Consider the following 15,291-nt stretch of genomic DNA (forward strand, 5'->3'; position numbering starts at 1 on the left):
AATATCCAACATCCATCTTTAAAGTGTCTATACCTAATTTTCCCCCTTCTGACACCAATAAGGGAGATGTTTTTTCGTAATCACTCACCCATTTGTTAATACTTAAAATTAGGGCTGTGTAGCCAACACCTGTCTGATGGGACTCACTTATCTCAGCTATTTCGTTCACTGAACTGGACCTTTTGACCGTGTTTGTGGTGGATCGTTATTAATGGAATTATCTGACAAATATCACGGCCCTCTGTGTGATGCAACCTTTCCAAGATGCTTTGGATCCACTTTAGTGAAATTCTAGTCTTTTAGCACCAATTAATAGGTGTCTGTGTCTGTCTATTGCAGTAGACAGCTGTAGTCAGCCCTCAAAAATATGTTCACTTGTGGCTCTAAAAACCAAGCCAGCAAAGAAATCACAGACACTGTTTCTTATTTTGCACTTTTGCACATATTCAACTCTGTATATTTTATATATTTTATTATTATTATTATTATTATTATTATTATTATTATTATTTTATTTTATTACTATTTAATTTGTAAAAATGTGTATACACACACACACACACACACACACACACACACACGTAGGAAAATATTTAGTATACACATCCAGAAATGCATACACTATTATATATTGTACATATATTTATTAGTTTCAGGTTGGCCATTCTTGTATTTTGCTCGTTTGTGTTGTTGTGTTTGCACATCTCTGTTGCTTGTGGGGCTCGCACACAAGAATTTCACTCGCATGTGCTGTGCCAGTGTGCCTGCACATGTGATGTGACAATAAAAAGTGATTTGATTTGATTTGATTAAAAATGTCATTATTCATTCAGAATTATACATCCACTAGCCCATCGTCTTCATAAGATAGTTTGTACAGTGAGTCCTTTCCTAATTCTGCGACAAGTTTTCATACCCTGAGACTGTTATTTACTCATTCAGCAACACAATCCTTATAAATTGTCTGAAAGGAGAGACTATAAGCCAAATTAAGCACCAACTGTCAGCAGAATTTAAAGAATTCTGAATCTACAGTCATGAAAAAAAATGTACCCACTCTTCACACACCTATAACTTAATAACAAATAATCTAGTCTTAAAATTAAATGAACAACCCCAAAGAAGCCTTAGGTGAGAGGTGAAATCTATTCAAGAAATTGATACAAGTCCATTGACCTTTTTTACACGCTCCTTAGACAATCTGTTTGGACAACAACACGTATTATTATTTTTAAAAAGTGTTGTTTGACAACCTAAGCACACCTTTACTCCTTCTGTAGGAAATAAGAGGGTAAGTAGCAGGCAGGTGCTCCTAATCAAATGCACATTAATGAATCATTAGCAAGTGTGAGCATCTCTATAAAAGCAGAGGTTTCAGCAGTTTGCCTGTCTGAAGAATTTATGTGTGTGGGTAACACACTGCTAAGGAGAAAAGACATTGACGATGATCTTAGAGAAGCAATTGTTGCTCCCATCAATGTGGGAAGGGTCATAAGGTCCTTTACAGACAAGGTCAGATTGTTCATTGCTCAGGCAAACTGCAAGGAGCCAGAGAGCTTCATCTCAGACTATACAGGTAAATGTTGAAGTTCTTAACAGCATAATTAAAAAACTGAACAAATATGGCTTATTTGGAAGAATTGCCGCAACAAAGCCTCTTCTCTCTAAAAAGAACACGATAGCACGGCGTAGATTAGATTTGCAAAGTTGCAAATTTTATAAACAGAATAAATATAATTACAACCTGCGTGGATGAAAAGTACTGTACTTCCTGCACTCGAGTTCCTACATGTTCAGTGTGGTTTTTGTACCAGTTAAACAAGGAAGCAGTAAGATGGTCGTTGTTATGTTTTCCATTTTATGCTTCCATCCATAATGCTCGCGTAAGCCAAACAACCTCCAGCTCTAGCTCCACAGTTAATGTACCAATGTAAGAGCAGTATCGATTGTTTTATTGAAACCTTGGTGTGAAAACAAATATGCGCAGTTAGGCAAATGCAGAAATGGTCTTTTAATTCCAACAAAGCAACGCAGGTAAAGCCTGCTGACTACAACCACAAAAATCAAGTCAGTTACACCAATTACAGACCATCAACATATTACTGCAGTATTACATTTAAAGTGGGTCACCAGTTGTCAACCTCTTTCCTCTGAAACACAAACACGCGCTCAAATGGAGTCCCATATCTGGATGCTGTGGAATTTGTCCTGCTGTGATACGCTAATCCTGTTACAATAGCTTTTTTCAGATGACTACGTTGAGTGCAGCTTTGATCTGCTACCTAAAAGTACTAAGTCTGGCTCTGTGTCTCACTCTCTCTAGTTGACACAAGAACACACACACACAAACAGAGCAAAACAGGTTGTGTCTACAATCCTCTTATCTTGATCCCTTCATGTAACTATCACATCTATGCAGATGTTGTTCAGAAGGTAGAAGCGTTCTCTTTTCTTGTTTTGTTTTGTACAGAAGAGCTGAAAACATCACTTAGACTTTGATAAAAAGTCTAAGTGATGTTAGAAATCTACTCTGGACGAAACTTTCCAACAAAAACCCCCCCAAAATAAGACCCTGTCTCCAACATGTTGCAGTGTGCAGAAGAAAAAGCAAACCCGTTAAGCGTGGGATCACAAAGGTATGCTAGCCTGTGTTTGTTGGAACACTGTGAATGCTGGAATGATAGGAATCTTCCAGGCCGGAGTCACACAGTGATGTAGAAGTATATGGGAACTGGCGTGGACTTGGATTAAATATCTTTGAAATTGGATTTGTGTGTTTCAGGGTGTTTTATGTGGTGTAAGGTGTGTTTTGCTGAGATGTGAATCATAGACAAGTTAGAGCACAAAGGCAGGCCTGCGTGGACACAGATCCAGTTAATCCCTGACACTTATGTGAGCGCGATGAATGAAAAATTAGACCACCGGGTTAATAAGAAACTGGTAGAAATATTTCCATGAGTCAGGGGTTTCTCCCTGCCTCCCACTCTGCGCACCAGGGGAGGCTCTCCAAGGTCACACAGAAACAAAAACTAAAAGTCTGAGCTACCTTATGAAGGGTCCCTTTGGAGTCTCCCAGGAATGCGATGCTATGTCCATCCCTGACACTGACTGCCACGGCGGTGAGACGGGCAGATGAGGTGTGCCATGCAGGTTTAGCTTTCAGCGGTTCCCTGTTTGCCATTGGACTTGGGGTGTGGTCGGAGCCGCAGGGATATGCCTTCAGGGTATTCTAAAACATGTGACGGGATAGAGAGTTTGTCTTGCTGGTTCATCTTCAAATAAACACAACAGAGACTTTTATTGCTACAATTTCAAGCTACATTTAAATTTTTATATCACATTTCAAATACAGCTATTATTTTTCCCTTGTTGTTTTAAGTCATGCCAAACATCTAAAGCTTTAGAGCAAATAAGTTTATATTCCCACTGTTGCCTCAGAGCCTCTGAATCCTCTTAATACATCGTAAGAGGATTGCACCATAGATTAAAGCAGACTCATTCAGAGACATGGTCTCTCCTTTCCTTTGGCTTTGCAAAGCAACCACTCCAAATTCCGCTTTTCCACTAAGTCTCCAAGCTCTGCTTCTAGATAATTGGCCCTGGAGGAGGAGGAGGAGGAGGAGGAGGAGTGGGTAGAATGAGAGATCTTTTTTTAGTTTGCTCAGTTTGTTTATTAAGAAAATAATGATAACGTTTCATCATTGCTAGGAGGGGAACTTCATGATTTAATACAACTTTATCTTCCCCATTCATCTATTTCCTTACTTTCATTTCCTCCTCTTTTGCACTATATTCCACAGGCTTTCTCTTCACGTCTCTGTTTCTTCCCCTCTCTCCCTTTCTATTTTCTTCTGCCCGTGGCTTTCAAAAGAAGACTCGTCCTTCCTTGTCAGAGCTCATTAAGCAGTTTCACATATGATTCAGGGGTAGTTTGGTTTATTGATCCCTAACGATCCCATTAAATGCTTCTGTGGGCTGGCAGGACCTGAGCAGTTTGCAGGGCAGTGGAGAGGGTCTCTGAATGGCTGCAGCTGGGCAGAGCTACTCCTGGGGCTTTAGAGACCTTAGGGTTTTTTTTAACAAGGACCTCATTACTTCACTTTCATCCATCCATTATATGTAGTCACTACTTCTTCTTGTTACTACACTTAATCTTACCAGTCCTGTCATTCTTCGTTACATGGTTGTATCTGTTTTGGCTTCCGCTGAACACTTACATCAAATTAGTCGATATAGCTGAGGTATGGGTCGACATCAGGGAATAAGTCCTTATGATAGAGAGTTTTAATGTATCTACTGTGAGGCTTTCCTGCTATAACTAGCACAAAGCATTAAGGATGTTCTCTCTCAGCAATCTGAAAGGTTCACATGAGCATGCAAAGGCTCAAAAAAAATATTTGTTTTCACGGGAAAGATCGACATCAAAAGCAGGTCAGCGCTTAATCCCCAAAACATTTACTCCTGTATTCTTACCACGGGCAGGTTGGCACAGCTGGACTTGACCTCATATTCTATGTAGGCCTCTCCTGTTCCCTCCCCCCGCCCATCTTTGGTGTAGCAGAGGTCACGGGTTGAGTTGATGTATCTGTCCAGCTCGTGTAGAGAGAAAATGCACAGAGCTGACTCATGTGAGGGATTGTCGTTTGTGGGGCTGGTGCTGGTGGAAAAGACTCCTAGCAGATCCTCACCCTGCAGACCCGGCCCGTGTCCCACCTGTTCCAACAAAGGCACAGAAAAAGGGTCAGCGTAACCCTGATGAACACTTATTCTTCAGCATACTTGTCACACTTACATGTTTCAGATCATCAAAATAATTGTAATATTAGACAAAGTTAACTGAAGGAAATACAAAGCACAATTTTAAATGTTGATTCTAGTTATTTAAGGGAAATAAATGGGGGCCACCAAAAATATTGGGGTGGCAATTCTATCACTAATAAATAAAATGGTTAAAATAAAATGGTTGTGATGCAATGTGAAGAACCAACAAGATATCAGGCACAAGTGTTCATAATGTTTTGACTCAATACCTGGGCTGCCTGGAGCAGATTGTAACTCCTAGGTGAATGGGACTGTGATAGGCAGACAAGAGGAATTTCCACATACGAATAGTAGGAAGTGTCTTCCATGCACACTCTGGCGACATATGTCCGGTAGTCCCTTGATGGTGACTTGATGTCACGGCGGTAAAATAAGAAGTACACGTACGTGCCCCGTGTGAACGCTGTCACAAAATGATGATCATACTCCGAAAGACGCCCAGCCACAGCTAGTTTAGCTGTCTCTTCATAGGAAAAGATGGGTTTTAATGAAAGGTGGCGTGTGGAGATGGGTGGGTGGCTGGCGGTATAGCCCCGACCAACATACATCACAGTTCTATCTCCGCCACTTGGCCGCACTACCAAACCAACTGTTGACACTGATGGATCATTGGCTGCAACATACTGGGTATCCACAGGCCTCTCGGTAGAGAACAAAACCTCTCTGACTGACCTCAGGCTACGTTTCTGGCAGGTGCCCTGGTGCACACTGCCACATGTGATCAACTCCAATGCTTTAGGATCCACCAGCAGTAATTTGTTGTGATTACTGGTTCTTCTGGCTTGGGGACAATTTGTGTCAGTGACTGGGGGCAGGCATTCTTTGCTGTCGATTACAGGTCCAGTGCTCTCTTCTTGCTCCAACCGCAGTCCATCTAAGCCATCCAGTTGGAAAAGGTGGTCCCTGGCCCCCACGTACACAGTCCCCGCAGAGGGGTCGGGGTGGAGCACCAGGTGCTGGAACTCAGTGTCATTACGGGAAAAACGGGGGTAGGAATGACCATAGACAGTGGCAAAAATGGTGAGGATGAACAGTAAGACCAGGGTGGAGTTCCCATGTAGCATGGCAAACACTCTGAGGATGGGAAAAAAGGGTTAAAGGCTTGCACTAGCGTATATTTAAGATTGAACATCAGCATTTAATAAGGCTAAAAGCTGCTTCCATATAGCTAAGGAAAGTGCAACTTAAGAGAGTTTTATAGAGCTTAGGTTTAACATCAGAAATATTACGTGTTGAAAACCTCTTAAGAATTTAAGCTAGCAAGAAAATGCTCTTTTTTCTAACTAATGCTGATTATTCCAAGCATGCACACAGTTTAACTAAATGCCTTCAAGTAATATCCTGTACCTTTCTTATGACAGTTGCCGAACATGACCAAAGCCAACACCAAACGGACCCACTAGCAGGTATTATGTCTGAAACAGGATATTCCTCTTTGCCACACTAACAGAAATGGGCTCTGTATTATTATGTGTCATTCCCCCTATTTATACCATTACCTGTATACATTAATATAAAGCTAGAACAGCAAATGAACTATTTATTTATCTTTGAGTGATATCTGCCCAACTGAAATTTGTATGAACAAATTGATTTGGGTCCACTGGGTGCAGACAGGTTATTAACATCTGACAGCACATTTTTGGTTTTAGCCTTTTTAAAATGGTGCTTTGTTCAGAAAAATGGGATCTCACCATTTATGTTCTCTGTTCAGCTGAAGAAATTCTTCACCTTATCATCCAGAATTATATCCCCATCCTTTCATCTGTCTGGACAGCAGCAACACATGGGATATCCAATCTGCACACAAAGCAGGAAAAGAATGGCAAATTCATGACATACAGAAGCAAGATTTAAGGTGACTCTTATTCCCCCTCTTGAAAATGTCATAGCACCAGCGTGTAAGATTACTTGCATAGCGTTTAACTCTGTCGCTGTGCAGAGTGCATTTAATGGAATTGAAACGCCAGCAGCCACAGTATCCCTTACCATTGGAAACATTCAAAACAACTCCTATCATTTCCCATTTCCACAGCCATCACTCAACACCTCTGAGGAAAGTGGTGTATGGACACTGAGAGCTTTCACATTACAGATAAAACTCCTTCAATTATTGAACAGGTTCCCCAGACCTTTCACTGACCCTGGAAAGGGTCATATAGAATTAAACAACTCCTCTGTACAATAGTGCCTCTTTCCACCTTTTTTTTTTTTTTATCCTAAAGGGAGAGTTTATGTTCATGATAGCTACTATAAACACATCTAGTCTTAACAAAACATCAATAATTTGAAGCCTCGTAACAAAAAAAATTTAAACACTAAAAATGTATAGATTCTAATACACAAGTATAAGCCCTAAACCAGGGATATGAAGAATACTGAAACTGAGCACTGGCAAGTATTACTTCTGGCCAAACACACAGCATAATGACAGACTCTGAAAAATACGAGTATGGTATTAAAAAAAATGCAATTTTGTGCAGCATTACCTTGAAGTGCAAATAGATTTCTAAGAGATTAGACATGCAGTGCCATCTCACCTAACTGTCTACCCCCTGGGGCTGCAATCAGGACAAAGACAAGGGAGGTGGGAGGGGAGGGGAATCTCTGGGAATGGGTGTGGATCTGTGCGCATCTCTGCATAACCAGAGGCCATCCAGGAGCAGGTGCGTGTGTGTGGTAAGTGAGTGAGTGTGTCTCAAGGCCTCCTCTTTACTTATTCATGAGCAGAATAAGAAGTATTATAAGGAATAACCTCCACGCCCACTGTCAAAGGATTTGCGTCCGGTTTATGATGCACTATACACTAATACTATACACTGTGTGTGAGAAGCCAACGAGTACACTCTATTAAACAGGGCTCAAAATCGTACAGACATGGGAGGAATAGTCTTCATGAAATATGCATATAAAACAAACAAATTCTCATGTTTTATTGATTCACACTGCCTACAGCCCTCACATCCATGTTGTTTTCAATCAAGTAAGCAGCAATCCTAAAAGTAAAAGGCAATGTGACCAATGGGCGACGTCAGGAGTCCAACAGTTTTTGGCTACTGAATGAATGGTTCTCAAATAGAACTGTCCAGTATGACCAGTGTCACTGTTTGGTGTTCATGCATGTGACGGATTTTCTCAAACATCTGAAACAGAAACTACAAGAAACTGTGGATCATTTTCCCAAATCATCTGTGTTGTCATAACCTCACACACATCTTGCAAAATGAAATACCGCACTTGAAACTATGATCGCGTCCACTGAAACAACACGCATTGCTATCATATGCTTACATAAACACTGACGTGATGCATTCAAAACACTTCCATCAAAAGTGTTCATGTATGTTTTGGCTTCGTGAGACCATGTTACAAATGAAAGCGCATTTCCTTTTTTAATTTAATGGTGAAGTGTAATGGTTTTTTTTGTCCTGAAATAACATTAACAACACTACATGTATACTACTCAAGAAAAAGAAAATTGAAAGGAACACTTTTAAATCAGAATATACAGGGTGGGCCATTTATAAGGATACACCGTAATAAAATGGGAATGGTTGGTGATATTGAAGTCCTGTTTGTGGCACATTAGTATATGTGAGGGGCCAAACTCCTCAAGATGGGTGGTGACCATGGTGGCCATTTAGAAGTCAGCCGTTTTTTGTTTTTTTGGGGGTTTTTTTTTTCTTTCTTCTTCTCTGTTTGGTTGTGTTGTTTTATGCTATTTTTGATAAACGAATAAAAATTGTATATCAAAAAAAAAAAAAAAAAAAAAGAAGTCAGCCATCTTGGATACAACTTTTTCAATAGGAAGAGGGCCATGTGACACATCAAACTTATTGGTAATTTCACAAGAAAAACAATGGTGGGCTTGGTTTCAACTTAACTTTATTCTTTCATGAGTTATTTACAAGTTTCTCTTTGTTCACAGCCATTGACATGTCGAAGAGGTTAACACGTAAGGAGCGGATCGAAATTGTGTTGATATCTGGTGATACCGGGTCATTGCAGCAGATTTCAATGCAAAACACCCTACGGGACCACCCATCTCCCATGCTACAGTTAACAAACTGCTTGCTAAGTTTCGTGAAACTGGTTCAGTGTTGGATTTGCCAAAATGTGGACGCAAGAAAACTGTCACTAATGAAGAAACATCAGTGGGTGTCCTAGCTTCATTCAGCAAGAGCCCACAGCGTAGCACTCACCGCATGTCACTGGAGAGTGGCATTAGTCGAACATCTCTTCGGTAAATATATTAGCTACTCACAAATGGCACCCTTACAAACTCCAGCTACTGCAGCACAGAATTTGCAGAATGGGCAAAACAAAAATTGGAACAGGACCCTCAGTTCACGCAGAATATTTTGTTCAGTGATGAGGCAAACTTTTATGTGAATGGTGAAGAAAAACAAACAAAACCACCGCTATTGGTCTGACATTAACCCACATTGGATGGATCCCTCCAAGACTGTTGGAACAACAAAAGTGATGGTTTGGTGTGGTATATGGGGTACAACGATAGTGGGTCCATTCTTCATGGAAACCTCAAGGTCATTGGACATTTGAAATTGCTACACGATGATGTGTTTCCCTCTTTATGCACTGAAGCTGGCACATTCCAGCAAGATGGTGCACCACCACATTATGGGTGCCAGGTCCGAGCATTCCTAGATGAACAGTTACCTGGAAAGTGGATTGGTCGTCGTGGGTCCATTGAATGGCCCCCAAGGTCTCCCAATCTGACACCCTTAGACTTTTATCTTTGTGGTCATCTGAAGGCAATTGTCTATGGTTTGAAGATACGAGATGTGCAGCACCTGAAACTACGGATACTGGATGCCTGTGCTGGCATTTCTCCTGCAGTGTTATCAGTGTGTGAAGAGTGGGAGAAGAGGGTTGCATTGACAATCCAACACAATGGGCAGCACATTGAACACATTTTATAAGTGGTCAGAAACTTGTAAATAACTCATGAAAGAATAAAGTTATGTTGAAACCAAGCACACCATTGTTTTTCTTGTGACATTACCAATAAGTCTGATGTGTCACATGGCCCTCTTCCTATTGAAAAAATAAAAGTTGTATCCAAGATGGCCGACTTCTAAATGGCCACCATGGTCACCACCCATCTTGAGGAGTTTACCCCCTCACATATACTAATGTGCCACAAACAGGACTTCAATATCACCAACCATTCCCATTTTATTACGGTGTATCCATATAAATGGCCCACCCTGTAGATTTAAGTCAGCTAAACTTGTGAGATACTGATCTGGTCAGGTAAGTAGCAGAGGGGGTTGTTTCAGCTGCTTTGGTGTTATTGAAATTAACAAGAAATGCACTAGAGGGGCAACAATGAGACAATCCCCAAAACAGAAATGCTTTTACACATGGATGCTTCTGATATTTTATTGACTGTTTTCTCACTACCAGCAGCATGAGGCAATACCTGGACCCTACAGAGGTTGCACAGGTAGTCCAACTCCTCCAGGATGGCACATCAATAAACATGTCATTGCCATAAGGTTTGCTATGTCTCAGTGTCAAAAGCATGGAGGAGATTCCAGGAGACATGCAGTTACTCTAGGAGAGCTGGACAGGGTTGTAGAAGATCTTTAACGCATCAACAAGAATGGTATCTGGTCCTTTGTGCAAGGAGGAACAGGATGAGCACTGCCAAGGATGTAAAAATGACCTCCAGCAGGACACTGAGGGTGGCCTGAGACCCCGACCTCCTCTAGTGGGTGCTGTGCTCAGTGTGAACGGCTATGCCTGGCTTCATGAGCATGAACTTAATACATGCTCAATGGTCGCATAAAGCATAAGTCATAAAGAGTCATAGCACAGTAATAAAGTTGACTTTAAGACTTCTCCTTATAACTTCATAGGTAAGGTTTGCCAACATTGGATAACACTAGCTGTCTTTTGTTATTGCCTGTACTAAATCAGCTATAACATAAAAAATTACTTTGAGGAAGCTTCGAAATTTAGTTTTTTGGGGGGGGTTTATATTTGTTTACGTATGAATGGGATTTCATCTGTAAGAGAACGGTTGTTGTCACTGAAAGTCTCGCATTAGGATCATAGAAACACTGCGGTGCTCAGACTAAAAGGGGTTTGTTTTTATTTTACAGGTTAACGTAATAATGAAGCTAGCTACTATAATTCAGTGGATCCAGTAAAGTACAGTGTACCATACTGTGAAATATATTCTGGTCTAGTTGTGATACAGCATGCTGCATTTGATTGCACTTGGATGGAACTATGCCAGCCGTTTCCCAGAACAATTTTTTTTCTTAAGAGGGACAATAAAGACTAATTTAATCTACTCCAATCTAAAACTAACTTAAAACAATTACTGTGTCAGGGCTAATAACTTGTTAAGCTGGATATTTTAGGCCTATCCAGCCTCTGTAATGGAGAGCCTGGGAACTATTCTACACAAATTCTCACTGCCACTCTTAACAGGCGTCCTCACCTGCTCTTTGACCGGACAACATGACGAGGTCAACATATTTATAGCCAACTGTGACCCCATTGCCATGGGAACTTCCTCTTGCTAGTCATCAGTGATGTCTTCCTACAAGCTACCATGAGATCAGACTGAATGACTGTGGTGTGGGGCAGAGTAGAGAGGGATGGGAAGGAACAGAGACGTGAGAAATAGAGTCGTAGTCAATGTAAAAGTCAAAGAGGGGAAGTCCGATCTGGGATATTTCTGTCAGTGTATAAGACCTTTTAAAGATAAGCAACATTTTCGCTTCATCCATCAATGAAATGAGCAATCATTAAATTTGGATTGCTTCTTCTAAAAAAATCATTTAACTCCATGTCTTTTACTTCATCCAACAACTTTCATTTCATAACTTTTAAACGTTTCCTGTCCTTGAGCTCTGCTTTATTCACGACATCTGGTCTGTAGAAGTGCTTGGTAGTCAAACAAATACCAGTGACACCCTTTAGAGCTGCAAAGGGGCGGCCTCTCTCATGCCTTTCATCAACAATCTCCAGTGTTCATCAGTTGTGTCTGGTATGCAGCATATTCAGCCATGGGACGCAGTCCAGCAACCTATAAATAACCTCTTGTTGGCCCATTTCAGCTGAAAAGGGGAGGGGAAAGGGTCGTCATATAGAAACTATGAAGTAAACTGTGACATGTAAACAAAGCAAAAGCAAAAGTTTATCTGGGATTTTCTCACAAATGTTGTATTTTCATGTTTCTTTTTGGATGATTGGCTACTGATAATTAGTTTAACCCAATAAACTGTAAGAGAAATGGTGATTTACTGTACTGTGTTTGTGCTACCCAGCATATTTAATGACCTCTATAAATGTCTCAGAATGCGGTCTCATCTGTGAACTTTCACCCTACCCATTTCTGTCGCGCTCTCTCTCTGTCCATGTTTATTAATCACTGCGAGAGTCTGCTGTGCAAGATCATTTCTAAAGCTCCTAATGAGCCGCGACAGCCCACTGACCACCAAAGACCCCATAAAATATGTGAGTTCAACAGCGCAGAGACAGTGGGGGGACACTGGGCCCGGAGCCATGGAGCACTGCCTTGCATTGTTATGTAGTGGTGGGTTGGCTGGCGTCTCGCCCCAGGCCCCGGGCTCTGCAACAGTAGCATCTGTGGATCCCTTCCAGAGAATACAGTAGAGGAAGTGGCAAAGGATCTGTTAGAGATCAGCAGGGCTTTCAGTGGCCACACGCAAATAGGATGCAAGTGAGAATATACAGAACAGGAACATGTATTTATCAGGAAATGCTTGAAATCGATTTATGACAAAAAAAACTGCAGAGAGCTTTGTGAGACTGACTCACTACAAACAAAGTCTATGAGAACACTTGCAGTGTTTGTGAGGTTTCTAATGATGGTGGAGAAGAACTGAATTTTTTCAGTTGCAGACATCCAGATAAAGATAAACAACAAACAGCAAATTCAGCAGCATCCTGATCAGAAGCAGAGAGTAGCTGGAAGTAGCTTCAGTTCTTTGACAATGTGTGTGGTAGCGTACACTAGTTTCCCTGACCCAGGGGTGGCCAACTCCAGGCCTCGAGAGCCGGTGTCCTGCAGGTTTTAAATATCACCCTTATTAGTTCATTACCAGGCCTCTGGTGAACTTCAAGAAATGTTGAGGAGGTAATTTAGCCATTTAAATCAGCTGTGATGGATCAAGGACACATCTAAAACCTGCAGGACACTGGCTCTCGAGGTCTAGAGTAGGACACCCCTGCCCTGATATAAAGGTAGAAGCAACAACAAGAAGAAGAAAAGAACAAGGGTAAATTAATAATTTTAAAAAATCTGCATCAACAGAGGTGTTCAAGTGTGAAATATCTGTAATGAGAATTAGCACTCACTGACTTTCTCAGTCTAAAAAGAGTGGGTTCCTATTACCAAGTGGATGACTTGAAGTATCTCAGGATCACGTTCACCAGTAGGGGAAGAGTTGAGCAGAAAGTCTCCACACAGTTGTGGTCAAGTGCAATCTGAGAATGAATGTATGACTGTGGACATAATGTTCTACAGTCCTACGCTCACCAATGACCATGAACAGGGGGTAGATCACAGATACAATCAGGGGACATTAGTTATCTTACGAGGGTATCTGCGCTCAGACTTAGAGACAGGTTCTCCGGACAGGAGCTCAGCTATTCAGTCGAGATGGTTGAAGGATCTCATTGAAATGCTTTCTGGACCCAGGACGGAAGAAGGGAGGTCTGGTCATTTTTGCTTAGATTCCTGCCCCCACAACATGGATGCAGATGTGAAAATACCCATGAGTCAACATTAAACTATTCATTTGCAGCAAGTTCTGGATCGTGTTTTGGTTGTGTGAGTGCTTGGAAGCATGATGCTCATATTTTCATACAAATGATGATTAGATTGTCAAAGAAGAGAACAAAGATTTGACAGCTGGAGTCTTCCAATCAACCATCAACATGAACAACAGCGGAGCATATCCCTGATAGACAAGATGCCATTGTCTAGTGTTGTGTGTCCTGCAAGCATAGCATACTAGAACTACTGGAACAACAGTGTGGTTGCTGGTTGTGTCTCTCCACTTAGATAGTTAGATCAGTATGTTTAGATCACTAATATTATGAGAGGCAGATGCACACATGCTTGGCCTTTTTCCATATCCGTTGCCCTCTTTAGGGTCAATGGCCATTTCTCCCCCCGCAGTTCACATGCAGACACAGAGGGTCTCTCTCTCTGTCCCTCCGGTGTGCTGAAGGAGCTCTCTGTCTGCTGCAGCAGGGAATAGTGTCCCTTTCACAGCTCTCTGACCAAGTGGCTACAGTTAACGGACACGGGATAAAAGCCACTTCCCTTAAAAAGAGAGTCTACCCACACATGCACTTACTTAGCCCGTTTTATGACAGGATCCTTTCACCCTGGAGGCAGTAGTGCTCTGCCCGGAAGAAGCAGGTGTTGAGCCTAGCTGCTTGGTCCAGCGTGTCCCCCTCAACCTGAGATGCATTGTAAGCGCCACTGGCTTTCATCTGCCAAATCTAATACTAATTATCTCCTGCTACCTCTGCACCAGTGTGCTAACAAAACTGGTCTATGAGTAAAAAAGACTATTCATGTCAATATAGCAGGTTGATGCCACTATGAAAGAAAGAAAATCAAATTTTATCTTTATTTTATCAGATCACCAAAGTGTTAAAAAAAACAATTAAACTTGCATTAACAGAAGATATAACAACACATCACAGTAAAAAATAAAGCAATGCAGGCTGAATTCTATTTACTGGTTCACACTGTGTAAGATTAAAACAGCAAAATATAAGAGCCATTAACACTACAGCAGCTTTTCCTGCTACAAAATGTTAACATGTCTTTTGTGCATGAGGCAATACTGAAATAAAAATACCTTTAAATAGTATACATCATTAAAAAAACAATTACTTGGTGCAGTAAATTAAAGTATAAAAGCACAACTCAGCATTAGAAGTTTAAAAGTTCAACAACCTGCATTTGCTGCTGAACTGGTAGCAGATATTTAGGAAAGGAAAAATGTTGTTTAATATAATCCAACATGGATTTTGTTTTCTTTTAACATGAGACACAAAAAGATAAAGGCTCATTTAAAGATGTGTCATTAGTTAATTGAGATGAATTATATTGTATTGACATCAGCACCTACGATTCAGTGGCAGTCAAGCTCTGATATTTTAGCCAGCTAAGCCTTCATTAGAGATTCATATGCATCAGGTAGCTGCTATTTATCTTAACGGTCTTTACTTGCCAATTTGCTGTGCTACCTAGTGTTAAACTGAGAGCCACAGCTTAAGCAGCATCCAGCTATTTAATTCACTCACTCATGAGAGACAGGATGCTTTAAAAAAAACATGCATGACGTAGCAAAAAAATATATTCCTGTTTTGGTTTGTACAGCCAACATAAGCTAGATTGTTAGCTGGATATTTTTGTTGCTAAGAGTAGTCCTAGCAGAAAAAATG

At 41.0% G+C, this 15,291-nt stretch overlaps 1 protein-coding gene across 2 annotated transcripts in view; it reads right to left on the bottom strand.

Moving 5' to 3' along the window:
- plxnb1a (plexin b1a) overlaps positions 1-15,291 on the bottom strand; it is a 79,943-nt gene that overhangs the window by 34,249 nt on the left and 30,403 nt on the right. For both annotated transcript variants that reach the window (XM_085259039.1, XM_085259038.1), the window contains exons 2-5: positions 6,516-6,621; positions 5,031-5,895; positions 4,474-4,713; positions 3,047-3,229 (exon numbers count right to left, since the gene is read on the bottom strand). In XM_085259039.1, the coding sequence (XP_085115165.1) occupies positions 3,047-3,229; positions 4,474-4,713; positions 5,031-5,885 (1,278 nt within the window). In that variant the 5' untranslated portion in view covers positions 5,886-5,895; positions 6,516-6,621. The remainder of the gene's footprint in view (positions 1-3,046; positions 3,230-4,473; positions 4,714-5,030; positions 5,896-6,515; positions 6,622-15,291) is intronic.

This window comes from Mchenga conophoros, linkage group LG20, assembly GCF_057382185.1.
Source record: "Mchenga conophoros isolate Kocher_MC1m ecotype Shallow Benthic linkage group LG20, M_conophoros_male_GT1.1, whole genome shotgun sequence".
In the NCBI taxonomy this organism is placed as follows: domain Eukaryota; kingdom Metazoa; phylum Chordata; class Actinopteri; order Cichliformes; family Cichlidae; genus Mchenga; species Mchenga conophoros.